The sequence below is a fragment of the Peromyscus maniculatus genome, chromosome 5 (genome assembly GCF_049852395.1).
Source record: "Peromyscus maniculatus bairdii isolate BWxNUB_F1_BW_parent chromosome 5, HU_Pman_BW_mat_3.1, whole genome shotgun sequence".
In the NCBI taxonomy this organism is placed as follows: Eukaryota; Metazoa; Chordata; class Mammalia; order Rodentia; family Cricetidae; genus Peromyscus; species Peromyscus maniculatus.
Window position 1 is genome coordinate 131,120,719 of NC_134856.1, and position 14,652 is coordinate 131,135,370.

At 45.0% G+C, this 14,652-nt stretch overlaps 1 protein-coding gene across 3 annotated transcripts in view; it reads left to right on the top strand.

Annotated features, from left to right (window-relative positions):
- Iars1 (isoleucyl-tRNA synthetase 1) overlaps positions 1–14,652 on the top strand; it is a 49,919-nt gene that overhangs the window by 20,758 nt on the left and 14,509 nt on the right. For all 3 annotated transcript variants that reach the window (XM_006992269.4, XM_015985888.3, XM_076573315.1), the window contains exons 16-25: positions 204–398; positions 2,475–2,561; positions 5,058–5,141; positions 5,856–6,000; positions 7,899–8,019; positions 9,981–10,072; positions 11,490–11,567; positions 12,446–12,567; positions 12,942–13,044; positions 13,252–13,335. In XM_006992269.4, coding sequence (XP_006992331.2) covers positions 204–398; positions 2,475–2,561; positions 5,058–5,141; positions 5,856–6,000; positions 7,899–8,019; positions 9,981–10,072; positions 11,490–11,567; positions 12,446–12,567; positions 12,942–13,044; positions 13,252–13,335 — 1,111 coding nt within the window. The remainder of the gene's footprint in view (positions 1–203; positions 399–2,474; positions 2,562–5,057; positions 5,142–5,855; positions 6,001–7,898; positions 8,020–9,980; positions 10,073–11,489; positions 11,568–12,445; positions 12,568–12,941; positions 13,045–13,251; positions 13,336–14,652) is intronic.

Sequence of the window (14,652 nt, forward strand, 5' to 3'; positions counted from 1 at the left end):
AAAGCATTATGCCACACCATCACATGTACCATGTCACTAATAAAAAAAAAATTCAGCTGTTATATCCTTATAGGACCACCACTGCTCATGTAGTCCCTTGTTTACCAAAATATTGTTGCGTACAGTCTTGTCAAATTGGCATTTCAACTGCAAGTTCTTCGGTACTTACAATGAATAGAAGTGGCAATTTTTCTGTTTGTCAGCATCGACCACCTGACCATCCCATCCCGCTGTGGGAAAGGACTGTTGCGGCGTGTCTCCGAGGTGTTTGACTGTTGGTTCGAGAGTGGAAGTATGCCCTATGCCCAAGTTCACTATCCATTTGAGAGCAAGCGAGAGTTTGAGGACGCTTTTCCTGCAGACTTCATTGCCGAAGGCATTGATCAAACCAGAGGATGGTATGCCCCTTCTTTCTTTGGATATTTCTGTTGGTGTACTTTACCAAAAATGTGTTTATTAAGTGCCCATATGCATCTGCCTGGTGCTGATGATGTGGTAGCGAGACAGGCTGTTCTGCCCTCTGCTCTTCCTGCCTAACATGGACACCAACATGTCTTTCAAGTAGGAATCTTAGCCACAATAAAGCTATATGTTACAGTTTTTGTTATTTCACACTGTGGAATATATCTATTAAATTGAAACAAAACTCTTTATACTTAGGCTGGACTTAACTTTCGAACACGAGTCTTTATAAGTCTTTATACTTATTCTTATCTTGTTTATTTAAAATCTTGCACTCCGACATTTAAGTGATATTTGCAGTGACAATAAGCTGGATGCTAGAAATTGGAAGGTGGTTGGAAATATGTTTGAAAGTTAAGTCCAGCCTATGCATTAACATTCTGGAAAAATCTAGGCATGTGGGGGATTTTGGAATGAGTTTCATTTAGCCAGTGCCCTGTTTGAAACAGTGCTGTCATGCTCAGTAGGAGATCATTTACCTTCTCACGGGTGGGCTCTGTGGCCCATGTCCTGACTTAGTGCGTTCACTGTTCGTGGTGCCGCAGGGTTGTGTCTGAAGAAGTGCTGTGGTTTTCTGCTAGACTTCCATGACCTGCAACGGGCTGTTCTCGGCCTCCAGTGACTCTACTAGAGGCTCTTCTAGGAACAGATTTTTGGGGGTTTTGTTCTTGTCTATTTTTTTTTTTCTTCTTTAAATATCTGTGTATGTGTGTACTCACTTCTTGAGTGTGGTTTTGTGCATGTAAGTGCAGTGCCAAGGCCAGAAGTGGGCATCTGATTTTCTGGAAATAGAATTACAGGGTGATGTGAACCGTGAGATGTGAGTGATGGGAACAGAACTCTGGTCCTCTGAAAGAGCAGTCTCAGCTTGAACTGCTCATCCATCTTTCCAGCCCCACAATTTCCTGGGGTTTTTTTGTTTTTGTTTTTGTTTTTTGGTGTTTTTTTGTTTTGTTTTGTTTTGTTTTTCTGAGACAGGGTTTCTCTGTATAGTTTTGGTGCCTGTCCTGGATCTCGCTCTGTAGACCAGCCTTGCCTTGAACTCACAGAGATCTGCCTGGCTCTGCCTCCTGTGTGCTGGGATTAAAGGTGTGCGCCACCACCACCCATCCCAATTTTCTGTTTTTAAGGAAGGTTGGATTACTTACTCATGAATGAGCTTATTTCTGTAGGGAAAAGTGAAGTCTGGCAGTTGTTAAACACCTTGTGGTTCCCTTGTCCTCACTGTCTGTTTCCGGTTCCCTCTTCTTTGCCTGAGCTGTCTCCTGGGCACCAGGTAGTGTCTTGTGGAACAGAAAAGGATGTCTGGACAGGTATTGATATCAGGATTGGGCTTTGGTCTTCTCTTCTTCAGTTTGTGTTCCTTGATGTTCTTGAAGTACAGGAGCAGGTCAAGAGGACAGGAGAGCAGCTCCCTGGTAGAGGAAGCAAGTCAGAGTGGAACAAGAATATCCCCCCTTCACAGTGACAAGGCTGTGAACGCCGCCTAAGTGAGAGGCTTTTTACCTCCCCGAGTGGAAGCATTTTCCGGTTCTGGTCTAAGTGCCGTTTGTGTCTTTGGTCATCACATGGATCTTACAGGAAGCATGACATCTCTCAACTGGTGGTATGGGAGTGCCTGTCTCCCTCACTGCAGATTTTTGTTTTAAGAAAATTGTATTTTGGCAATCAGACTGTAGTTTGATGGATGTGTCGTGGGCATGATACATTTGTGTCTATCACTTTATATGATTATCAAGATGTATAATATAGGCCTGGCCCAGTGAGTAAATGCACTTACCCCCAAGTCGGATATCCTTGCAGAACCCACAAGGTGGAAAGAGAGAACCAACTCCCGCAAGTTGTCTTACTGCCACATGCCCCATAAGTAAACAATAAACAAATTAATTAAAGAGGTATAGCCAATCAAAACTAAAAGTTCAGTCTAGTGAATAAATAAATATACATTTTCCTGTGCTTAGATTCCTTTTCTACTCTTAATGAATTATTCTGGTTTGTTTGTGTGTTTCCAGGTTTTACACCCTGCTAGTGCTAGCCACAGCCCTCTTTGGACAACCACCTTTCAAGAATGTGATTGTGAATGGACTTATCTTGGCAAGGCAGGTGTACCCTCTTTGTGGTGATGCATACTCTTTATTCTTTATTCTGTCCTTGAAATTTGTCTTCAAAGCAACCATGTTCTGACTGGACCTCACTACTTTTCCTCTTTGAACAGGAATTTAGCACCACCACCTTCTAGTGCCCCGTTCCTTCTAGTCTCAAACTTGTTTGGTTTTTGTTGTTGTTTCTTGTTTTTTACTTTGAGTCAGGGTTTCACTATGCAGCCCTGGCTGGCTTGGAACTTAATTAATCCTGTAGGCAAGGCCAGTCTTGAACTCAGAGAGATCCGCCTGTCTCTGATTCATGCCTACCTATCTCAAACTTCTTACTCTCTCTCGAGATTTTTTTTTTTCCCTTGAAGCAGAGTTGCCTTGGGTTTAACCTCCTACTGCCATAGTCTCTCCAGGGAGGAGATTGTGGGTGTGTGCTATGGTCCCATGACCTGTCTCTGTTCCTGTATGGGGTCTTCTGCAATGCAGAGGAAAAATCCGCATGAGGCAAATAGGAAATCCAGCTCAACAAGGTTCAGACTTTCAGAGTCTAACACTGGGCAGTTTATTTTGATGTACAGTATAACTTTGGAAAAAAGCTTCCTAGTAACAATTATGTCAATCCCATGTGCACAATAAAGCCTAAGACGTGACTACATCAAAACTCTTTTGCAAAGTACGTGTGACCTCTACTATAAAGATTGATTCTATAGCTTAAGAGCCTACAAGAGGATCTGGTGTGGTCTCAGCCATACACACAGCCTAGAGGTCACCAGCCTATAAAGTATATGTGATGTTTCCCCTAAGAATGGGTTCTCTTGACTGAGAAACAAAACTAAGGATAAAGGTCTAGGGAGGGAGAGTCTGGGATAAACAAAATAGCCTAGGAATCTGGGTGTGGCCTGGCCCTACAGATAGCACAGATCACCAGGCTGTTAACTGCATCCACTCCAGCCCTCGGGGTGGAAAACAGGTATGCACACCAGTTCCCTTGCAGAGACAAGCCTGTGTGTTTGACATTCCTGGTTTCTCTAGTGCTTATCTGTGAGCACAAAGACCTCTTACCCCGTACTCTCCTGTTTATTGAAGGTCTTGTTCTGTCTTCTCTGCTTAGTTCCACGTCTCTTAAGTAGGAAGACTATATTGGCAACCAGGCCTCCTGGAGTCAGAGCAAGACATGACACCCAGATTATGTTAGTAGTTACAGTGTTTCTAGTGATGTCACTGGCAATGGAGTTACATTTGCTTAGCTTAGTAATGTGTAAGGTACTTTAGCATTTATGTCTCACTTAATCTGTGTTTCACTCCTAATGTGGACTTTTCTTTTTCTTTTTGTAATACATGACCATACATATATAGTACCATGCATAACACATTACTCCTCAGAGTGATATGACATGGCTCTGGAATACTGCCCTTGGGTAATGGAGGGCAGAGAAAATACCTTGCTGAAGATACACAGCAAAAAATGAGTTATAAATTCCCATTCTGAACATAGGCATCAAGCTCCATAAATTCTGCTTTTTCTTTTTTCCTCCCAATTATTTCTTGTTGGTACTGAGATTCCCCCATGCTCTACCTCTGATCTGCACCCCCATTCCTGCCTTTTAGTGGTTTTCTTGGCTGATGAGCTGGCTCAGCATGCAAAGCCCTTCTGTGCAGGCCTGATGCCCTAATTCCCCAGAACCAATGGTAAAGTGGAGGAATACCAACTTATCACAGCTGTCCTCTGACCTCCATGTGCACCGTGGCACACACACACCCGCGCACACACACACACATCCTCCGTATGCTGCTTTCTCACGTGTGTAGGTTCCTGCGCTCACCAGCACAGCCATGACATTACATGGCCTCACCACCATAGGATCCTGTTGCTACCCTTACCTCTCCATCCCTGTTCCCAGTTTCTCTGGAATCAATACATGCTGAGACGTTTTTCTGCTCCAATCTACCTTGAAGCTTCCCTAATGATTTATTGTGGTGTTAAAAAAGGCATTCCATGGCTCTGAAGGCAAAGGCACCTTCTGTGCAGACTTGACTCAGATCCCTGGAACCCACATAAGGAAGGAAGGAGAGAGCCGACTCCATAAAGGTGTCTGATCTCTGCCTGAGTGCCATGGCCCATGCCTCACACACATACAGCAAGCATATACACATACACAGTAACAAAAAAATTAATATAAAAGAACAAAAGCTGGGTAGTGGTGATACATGCTTTTAATCCCAGCACTTGGGAGCAGATGCAGGTGAACCTCTGAGTGTGAGGGTAGTCTGGTCTACAGAGTTCCAGAACAACCAGGGCTACACAGAGAAGAAAAAGAAAGAAGAAGAAAAAAGAAACCCTAAAAATAGAAACAAAGACCCTGTGCCATTGTGACTTAGACTAGCTTACATCTCAGTTACCCCTTTCCATTTGCATTTGTGTGTTTGCGTACGGTCTACATCCATAGATAAAGACCAGCTATATTTACTTATTTGATTGGTGTCTACTTTCTGTTTTACAAGTGATGGCCAAAAAATGAGCAAACGGAAAAAGAACTACCCAGATCCGGTTTCCATCATCAATAAGTATGGTTCCGATGCCCTCAGGTAGGAAGCAGTCCTCTGCTCCTGTGTATCTCCTGACCTGTAGGTACCGTTCTCAAGTTGCTAGATAATTAGCTTTAAGTGTTGGGTCTCTGTATGGGGAGTTACATTTTTATAGTTCTTGATTTTCAAACCTAGAAGTCTTGGAGTAGAAACTGTCCTGGATACCATGAGCCACCCATGACCACCCAGGCGGTGCAGGTTAACCTCTAAGAGGTTCTAGAGAACTTTAGCTACTGCTTGAGACAGTCATGCTCCTGAAATCTATCATGTTTAGGTGGCAGAGGCCTAGCGAGCTTGTTCAATATCTCCGTGTCGTAGGTGACACCCACTCCCAAACCCATGCTGTGCGCCTTCAGACAGTTCCCTGTGGCCTGGAAACAGAGAGGCTAGCCTTCCACTCATTCGTCGGTCAGGCTTCTGTTTGACCCATTGTCCATTTGTGCTGGGCCACTCTCCACAGTGAGGGTTGTCCTCCGGAGTGTAGCCGTGCCCCTGGTGAACCGGGGTGCACCTGCGGTGGGGGTGCGAGTGTGTGAGCACTGTTCCTCTTCAGTAGGAAAGTAGAGTTGAGCTGGCCTTCTTAGTCCTTAGAAAAGGAGAAGGACTTCTGTGATCGTCAGAGGACCTAGAATGCTTGCCTTCTCACTGTTACAGCAGGAATACTTGGTTTACCGTCTGTGTCACTTTGCTTTGTAAATGGTCTGCTTCTTCCAGGTTGTATCTGATCAATTCCCCTGTAGTGAGAGCAGAAAACCTCCGCTTTAAGGAGGAAGGCGTGCGGGATGTCCTCAAGGATGTGCTGCTCCCATGGTACAATGCGTACCGATTCTTCATCCAGAATGTCTTTAGGCTTCACAAGGTATGGATCACATTGGGCTGTGTGTACTGAGCTATGAGGTGGGACTCTGGGACCTCGAGGCCACTTTCTTCTTTTGTCTGCTGTTGTTAGATAACCCAGAGCCATGAAGAAGCCTTACATGATGAAGCAAGAGGTGTCTGGTCCTCTGTTGGACATGGCCTCCTCTGTATAAAGAGGTGTGTCATAGTTTGGTCAGCCAGTTCTTTGTCCCAGAGATTTCATGTTGAGTGAGGTTCCCTTCTGTTCCTGAAACTGATGGGATGTGGAATTAGAGACAGTATAAGAGTCAGCTACTGATAGAGTTACCTGATGAAGAGCAGGGCCAGACCCTGCCCCTTGAGAGTGTGGTCAGGGAAGACTTGTAAGGGGGAGCCTTGGGCTCAGACAGAGTGACCGCAGCTCAGAATGGGTTGCTAGGATTAAGAATAGTAGTTGGGCCCTGCGGAGGTGGCGGCACACACCTTTAATCCCAGCACTTGGGGCAGAGGCAGGCGGATCTCTGAGTTTGAGGGCAGCCTGGTCTCCCGGGTGAGTTCCACGACAGCCTGGGCTACACAGAGAAACCCTGTCTCTGTAAAAATAGTGAGGATGTATGTGAACCTGTGCTTCAGATTGGTCTGCTCATCCTCTGCTCTCGGGACGCCATCCTGAGAAGCCCTGTGTCTGCAGCCACCTCTTCTGACCCCAGCCTGACTGCTGTCAGTGCCCGGCATCACTGGAATGTGTTTCTGTATTGTGTGCATGTTATGGCAGAGCTCCTGTTGTGCTCAGCTTCTTATTCCACACCTACCAATAGAACTGCTGGTAACTTACTGCTCAGTGGTACAGTGTGACCCTTGAGTAGCCTGAGTAGCCCAGAAGCTAGCAAGTAGGACAGTGGTCCATTCGCCTGCTTCTGCTGCCTCTGGATTCAACTTAGCTCTTCTACTGAAAACAAAACGGAAGTAGTACTTACAAAGGACTTCCAGAGTGCACTTTCCCCCGGAAATTGAGAAGAGCAAGCATCTCCCCTAGGCGGTCAGCATCCCTCTCTTTGTAATTTTGCTAACTCTTCTGCACATGGCGCCGTGCTCTGCAGACCTCTGTTGGTGTGGAACTCGCCTGCCCACAGAGGCCCATCTGTACACAGTAAGGCTGCACCCACTGTGCGGTGCTCAAACCCAGGCGAATAGTCTTCACCACGGCTCTGCCAACAAGCTGCTGTGTGAGAAGCGTAGCTTGCGGTGAGTTGAGTTTGCAGAGCAGGAGCAGGTGAGATGCCTTCAGGATCAGGGAGGGCTCTTGCAAAGCAAAAAGGAGGAGATAGGAAGGGTTCTGGGTTCCTGGCACTTGTTTCAGTGAGTAAAGGATCATCCGGTTCTTGAAGGAAGGATTTACAGTCTCCTTCTGTAGGTTTATGGTAACTCAACCCTAAGTTCTCTAATTCTTACTGAAAATCAAGATTCATTGAGGATTTGATGGGGCCCATCCTGGATATTACTGAGTGTCAGATTTTGGCTTGCTAGCAGGGCCTGGGATTATTTTGTATTTTTATTACTTCCTTTCATTTTACTGAAGGAAAGCATTTGGTTGGCCTAGGGAAATGGCCCAAAAGGTAAGAAAGAGTATTTTTTGTTTTTCCAGAGGACTGGAATTTGGTTTCCAGCACCCATATTATGTGGCTCGTGTCCACCTATAACTCCAGCTCCAGGACATCCAATGCCCTCTTCCAATGTCTATGGACACAAGCACATAGGTGGTACATAGGCTCATGTGCATGCACGTGCGTGTGTGCGCGGCACACACACACACACACACACACACACACACACACACACACACACACACAAAAGTGATTTTTCTCTGGCATTAGTTCCCCCTTTGTGTATGTGACCATCTCCCTGCATGTCTGTCTGTAGGAAGATGGCGTGGAATTCCTGTACAATGAGCACACAGTCAGAGAAAGCCCTAACATCACAGACCGGTGGATCCTGTCCTTCATGCAGTCTCTTATTGGGTTCTTTGAGACCGAAATGGCAGGTGAGTCTTCGTATGCTGTCTTCTCAGGAATGAGGACTGTTTTCTCTCTTTATAATTTTTCTTCTGGTATTTTTAACTGTTTTCCCTTATTAACATGGAGGACATTTTGGGAGATAACACAGATAATTTTTTTTTAATAACCCTGAAGTATAGGTTTGATAAGGCCCATTAGTTGTAGAAAGGAGTTTATTTCAGGGCTCTGGAGAATTTTGTCTGAGGAGTGCAGTACAGACTTGTTCTTGTGCAGATTGTCCGAGAACCATACCATCTGTAAGTGGAGTTTTCCTGTCCTAGGATCTACTTCCAAATTACCACACAGAGGCTTATATTATTTTTTGGCTTTTGTTTTTTCTGAGACAGGGTTTCTCTGTGTAGCTTTGGAACCTGTCCTAGAACTCGCTCTGTAGACCAGGCTGGCCTCAAACTCACAGAGATCCGCCTGCCTCTGCCTCCCAAGTGCTGGGATTAAGGGCGTGTGCCACCACCGCCCAGTGGCTTATATTAATTGTAAATGCTTGGCCCATAGCTCAGGCTTATTACTAACTAGCTCTTACATTTTAAGTTAACCCATATTCCTTATTTACCCTCTGTCATGTGGCAGTACCCTTATTAGCATGGCACATTCATCTCCTGCTCCCTCTGCATCTGGCTGGCGACTTCTGACTCCACCCTTCTTCCCATCATCCGTAGTTTGGTCGCCCCACCCATATTTTCTACCTGGCTACTGGCCAATCAGTGTTTTATTAAAACAATTTGAGTGACAAGTCTTACAGTGTACAAGAGGATTGTTTCACTGCAGCCATCTTTCAACACTAGCTGCCATGATTCCCATGAAACTGAGTCTAGGACAGAACCCAGTCTGCATAGGAACTAGATAGAGCAATGTCTGCATGATGAGGGTCATGCACAGGAAGCTAGTCACCCTTGGAGGACAACTCCTGGCCCAGACTAGGTCCTAGCTTTGTTCACCTGCCCCCTGCATACCCACAACGTCCCTATCCACAAGACCTTTAAGGAACATGTCTACAGGGTGGTAGTGGCATCCTGTGGGACTTGCCAGGTACTATTAGTTCCCTCGGGAAGAGCTGCTATGTGTCCTCATTATATGTGAGGGTCACTTCTCTCTAGAAGATGAGACCTGAGCACAGGAATTTCAGGCTTCCAGAAAGGGAAGTATGGTAAACTCTAGGCATAACATGGACTGGTGGCCTTTCCTCTTCAACAGAAAAGGCCCCAGTTGCTGAAACCACCTATCTAGAAGTGTTTGGCCGCTCATGACTGTGGCCCTGAATTCTGGTTTCTGTGAACCACAGCAGGAGCAGCTCTGCCCTTTGCATCTTCTCCTGGGGTGCCACAGTGGCACTGTCAGCAGTTTGTCTGGATCGTTCTTCTCAGTGGGGGGCTGTGCTTGCTTGGTCAGATGCTGAGCAGTGTTGCCATGCCACGTATTTGTACCACGAGACTATCTCCTCAGGGCTTACCAGATATTGTCCGTGGGCAAAAATGGCCCCTGCCCAAGCATTGCTGGCGTGTGCTGTGCCTCTCGGCATCTAAGGCAAGCTTCGACTACATTCTAGTCATGTGGGAGGCAGCAGTGGTGTGGAGCTGGGTTCTGTTGGTGCTCTCCGACCTTCAGCACACCACGCTACATAGCATCGTAGAATAGGGTCCAGTTTTTCTCACCTATGTGGGTTTGCTTGTAGCTCACTGTCATTGTGTGTGTGTGTGTGTGTGTGTGTGTGTGTGTGTGTGTGTGTGTGTGTGTGTGTGTGTTCCCAAACACCTATGCTGCCATGTCATATGTTCTTGATATATGAGACATCTGTTTGGTCAGTTCCAATTCTCACTGTTCCCTTAAGGAGGGGAGCACCTTGGATTGGAGGGGTTACTAATTCTTTATGACCTAGCTCTACCCCACTCAAGGCCTGGCCTGGGATGCCTGACTGCTACCTTGCTTTTAGCTTACAGACTATACACTGTGGTGCCTCGCCTGGTCAAGTTTGTAGATATTCTGACCAATTGGTATGTCCGAATGAACAGGAGAAGATTAAAGGTAAGCACTAGTGGGAACAAAATATCTGAAGTTTCAGGGTCAAAGAAAAATAAGAAATGCCAGGCAGTGGTGGCGCACGCCTTTGATCCCAGCACTCAGGAGGCAGAGGCAGGCCAATCTCTCTGACTTTGAGGCCAGCCTGGTCTACAGAGAGAGTTCCAGGACAGCTGGGACTGTTACACAGAGAAACCCTGTCTCAAAGAACAAAAATAAAAGAAGGAATATAAGCGAGGTCCAAGGGAAACAGCATTGCCAATGCTCTATTCCAAAGATGTCTTCTGTTTATGGTACATTAGCTGTACCATAGTGGTTACAGTCGGCAGGATGGGACTTAGGAATTCTAACATGATCCTGCATATTCTCATAACACACTGAGGACAAGTCATTAGGGGTGAAGTGTCCACACCAGTGCAGGACTGAACTGAGCAGACCTCTTAGAATTGTGCAAATACTGTCAAGTATGGCTATAATCCTTAAAGGAAGCTGTTCTGGGAGATGTGACAAGTAACTCTTCACCCTAGTTAGTGTACCAGTGACAGCCCAAGAATTGCCTCCATCCGAGTCTCATTGTGTGAACCAGTGAGTTTATTGCGGTTCCTTATAGGAGGATGGATGAGGGGTTACAGGACCATGGATGACTCCAATGCAGCTGTGTCAGCAACACAGAGCTGCCCACCATGGTGACAGCTCCAGCAGGCAGCCTTCCTGCAGCTCCCTGCACAGCGTGGAGGCAGTTTGGCTGGGCCAGCCGTCCCTGCAGCAATTGTTTCTGCTTACAAAACCCTGGGAAGGGGACTCCTGGGAGTGAGGGGCTTGCTTTACTTCTGTGCTTTTTAGCCTCGTTCCTGGAGGGAATGCTCCATTTTGGAGGAGATAGTTATACTACAGGGGCACCTCTTTGTGTAACCTCTTTGTGTCTCTCCACCCAGAGAGACAGTGACCAAGTGTTTGCTGGAGACAGAAAGAATTCTTAGCTGTTGGGGTTTTAGGATGAGCACAGCATGGACCCTGGTCTCCAGACATACTGGTTTGTGCGGAATTTATACTGAGATAAGTCAGTGACAACTTCCTCACTGCAGGCAGTTTTTTCTTACTATGAATCAGTATAGTTACTTTAAAAGCACACAGTATATACCTTTTTTTAAAAGCAAAAACTTACCCAACTCCTCTTGTTTTATTGGAATCCATCTTAAACTGCCCCCCCCCCCCACACACACACGTTCAAGTCCATAGTCAGTCTTTGTCTCCCAATAACAGGGCCACTTCCCCATTTGTCTGGCCTCCAATAGAGATGGTCAGGGGGACAACAGACTACTGTCCCATGCTGGCCTCTCTGCCCTGCACGGCCCCAGGGCTGATTTGTTTTGATGATATACTTACTACTAGCCGCTGAATGTTTCTCTCTTTTACTCTTTAGGGTGAGAATGGGATGGAAGACTGTGTTATGGCTCTGGAGACACTGTTCAGTGTCCTGCTTTCTCTGTGCAGACTGATGGTGAGCTATTGAACCCCTTTCTAAAACTGAGCTACATTCAGCGACCCCTGCTGCAGCAACACACCTGTTCTCTATAGATGTGGCGCCTATCTGTAGCCCCCATTCAGAAATCCAGCAGCTCATGTGTCTAACCCTTATTCTAAGCACCAGCTGAGAAATACTAAGTGCTTAATCCTTGGCGGTTCAGCATTTAGACAGGTTCTACTCTTAGAAAGGTGGGACATAAATCATGTTAACGTGACTTGTAATTGTGAGTAATGAAAAGATTCCTAAACTCGTACTTAAGTGACCAAACATATCATAACTTAGCACTGGTGGGAAAATGTGTGCTTATTTGACACGGATTCCTGTTACTTAAAGTGAATTAAGTGGCACATGAGTGGGAAGGCTGCTGCTTCAGTTTCCTGTGTCCTGTTCTGCTGCTCCAGTGTAGTGTTTCATGCCTTCGGTTGAGTCTCTAAAGTTCACGGGAGAGTTTGCCCTCATACAGGATCTTGGTGCCATCCATATCTAGCTTCCTACACCTGCATCCTGTGATACAAGTGGGTTTTTCTGCTTTACAAATACAGTTTCTAGATTTTAAGATAGTTAATCTTTGTGTAAATAGACTTAACTGGTATTTGTTCAAGGGCTCCTGGTTTGGTTTTATTTTGGGTATCAAGACATCAAGAGATATTTTGAGTCCTGTGATATAGCCCTACTACATGTGCTTCATACATATGAAGTCATTTCTTTGAAAAGGGATGCCTAATAACCAGTCTATGTCTGTGTATCGCTGTATCATTCTCTAAAGTGACTAGTTTTCATTTCTCAGTCTAAATGAGATCAACTGATGATGGGTGTATCTGAATGATATTCTCTCCTCCATCCTCATACAGGCTCCTTACACACCATTTCTTACTGAATTGATGTACCAGAATCTAAAGATGCTGATTGACCCTGTTTCTATCCGGGACAAGGACACACTCAGCATTCACTACCTCATGCTGCCACGTGTTCGGTAGGAATCAAATACAGAAACGTCACCTAGGCCATGGGAAAGGGAAGGACATGTAGATCCCAGGCTTCCCAGGAAGGAATCGGGAGAGGACTCATTTCCCTGCTCTACCTCCTGAATCCCTCATCCCACCTGGGCTGATGCTGTCACTCTCCAGATACTGGGGCCCATCTGGATAGGAGCCTCCTCTAGAGTTATGGTTAGGTGGGATGTAAACACCTTGGGAGCTCCTGTGTGCCCCTCAAGGTAGGAGTGAGTGATGTCTTGTCTCGGGTATCACTGGAGACCTCACCTGATCCTCTTTGTCACTTAAGCATAACGGTTTCAGATTTTCACCTTTTAAAGGTAATGATCTTTCACATTCTTATGTTTATCAGAGAAGAACTGATTGACAAGAAAACGGAGAACGCAGTGTCTAGAATGCAGTCCGTGATCGAACTCGGGCGAGTGATACGAGACCGGAAAACTGTTCCAATAAAGGTTTGTTTGGACTTTTTTAGATACCAGATTGACACAGACCTATGTCTTAAGAAACTTTAATGTAGACCTTCCGGCAGTGGCATAATTCTTTGTCCTTTTCTGCAGTAAAGTATGAAATGCTTGACACTAGTTTAGCTGAACACTTGGGTAAACTTTGCCATTTGGAGGAATTGACCCCTAGTTCATTTCCCCTCTCTTCCCTTCTAGTATCCTTTGAAGGAAATTGTGGTTATCCACCAAGACCCAGAAGCTCTTGAGGATATCAAGTCCTTAGAGAAGTATATCATTGAGGTAAGATCAATGATGGGCCTCTTCATATTTTTTCCTTTGGGACAGTTATTTTAGGAGGTATTTCTCAATGAAGTTCTTTTATTCCTTTGCAAATTGCTACTTGCATAACCATCATGAAGTTTTACATGATCAGTGGATTTCTTTACTCTCATCTACTCTTCCTCAGAGTAAATTTTTATAGTTAACAGAAAAGCTTTGCTTCTTCAAATGATGAGATAGTGGCCATTTGCTGTTTGTGAACACTAAGTGTAGTATGTGTTTGATAAAATTAGACCAGTGTACACCCTCCCTGTCTCCGGGGGTCTCACTTGCCCTCTGGAGAAGGTTCCTGGGATTTTACGCATTTATGCACATATACACATTATTGATGTAGTTTTCAGCTCACCATTTTATTATAACCTTTGTGTGTGGTGGGGCAGACTCTTGCTTTGTAATGTAGGCTGGTCTTTGTTCAAAATTCTCCCATCTTTGCATACCATGTGCTGGGATTACAGGCATATGTCACTACCCCCAGTTCTATAATACATCTTTATTGTGTCTGCATAGTATTTATTTCCTGTCTGCTTTATAATTTATTTAAATATTCTTATTTGAGAAATTTTGGCTTCTCACTACAAAGATAAGTGTATCTGCACATTGCAGTGTGTAGCTGTTGAGTGTCTCTGAGTATTTCAGTGTGTGTGTATGTTGGATGGATTTCAGGGGTGGAGTTTGGTTTCAGAAGGATAGAGCACAGTGTTGGTAGCTGGGTAATTCATTAAGTCCACAGGATGCTTATTTCCCTGTATTTTAAAAGATTAGGAGTCTGAAACTGATAAAGAGTTGGGCTTACTTAGAATTTCTCCAAACCAGGAAGAGAAGGACTCCTGGTTTTTTTCTGCACTTTCTGTAGCCAAGCTACAGTTTCTAGTAGGAATAACACAGAGCCATCAAGACACATTGTCCATTTCAGCTGTCAGCACTCTACGAATGTCTCCTGTCTGTCAAGATGGGGTTGTTCCCTTAGCACAGCATGGGATTGCAGGGGAAAGCAATCTTTTTGGCTCATTGTCTCAGTAGTCTGATGCGGGGAGGGGGTGGATATGGATGGAACAGCAGTGGGTATAATTGCCTATTTAAATCCCTGACAGGGTCACTGACCCTCTCAAAATCTGCATTCTATGACGTTTGTAAAACAGATATGTTTCCAATTTTAAAATTCGTTACTGTTTGGAAACAACTGTGTTTTTAGTTTTTTACAGGTAATATTTCAAGTACATCATTACAGAAAATGTTAATTTCTGAATTTGATTTTTAATTACTTGAGAATTTTAGACA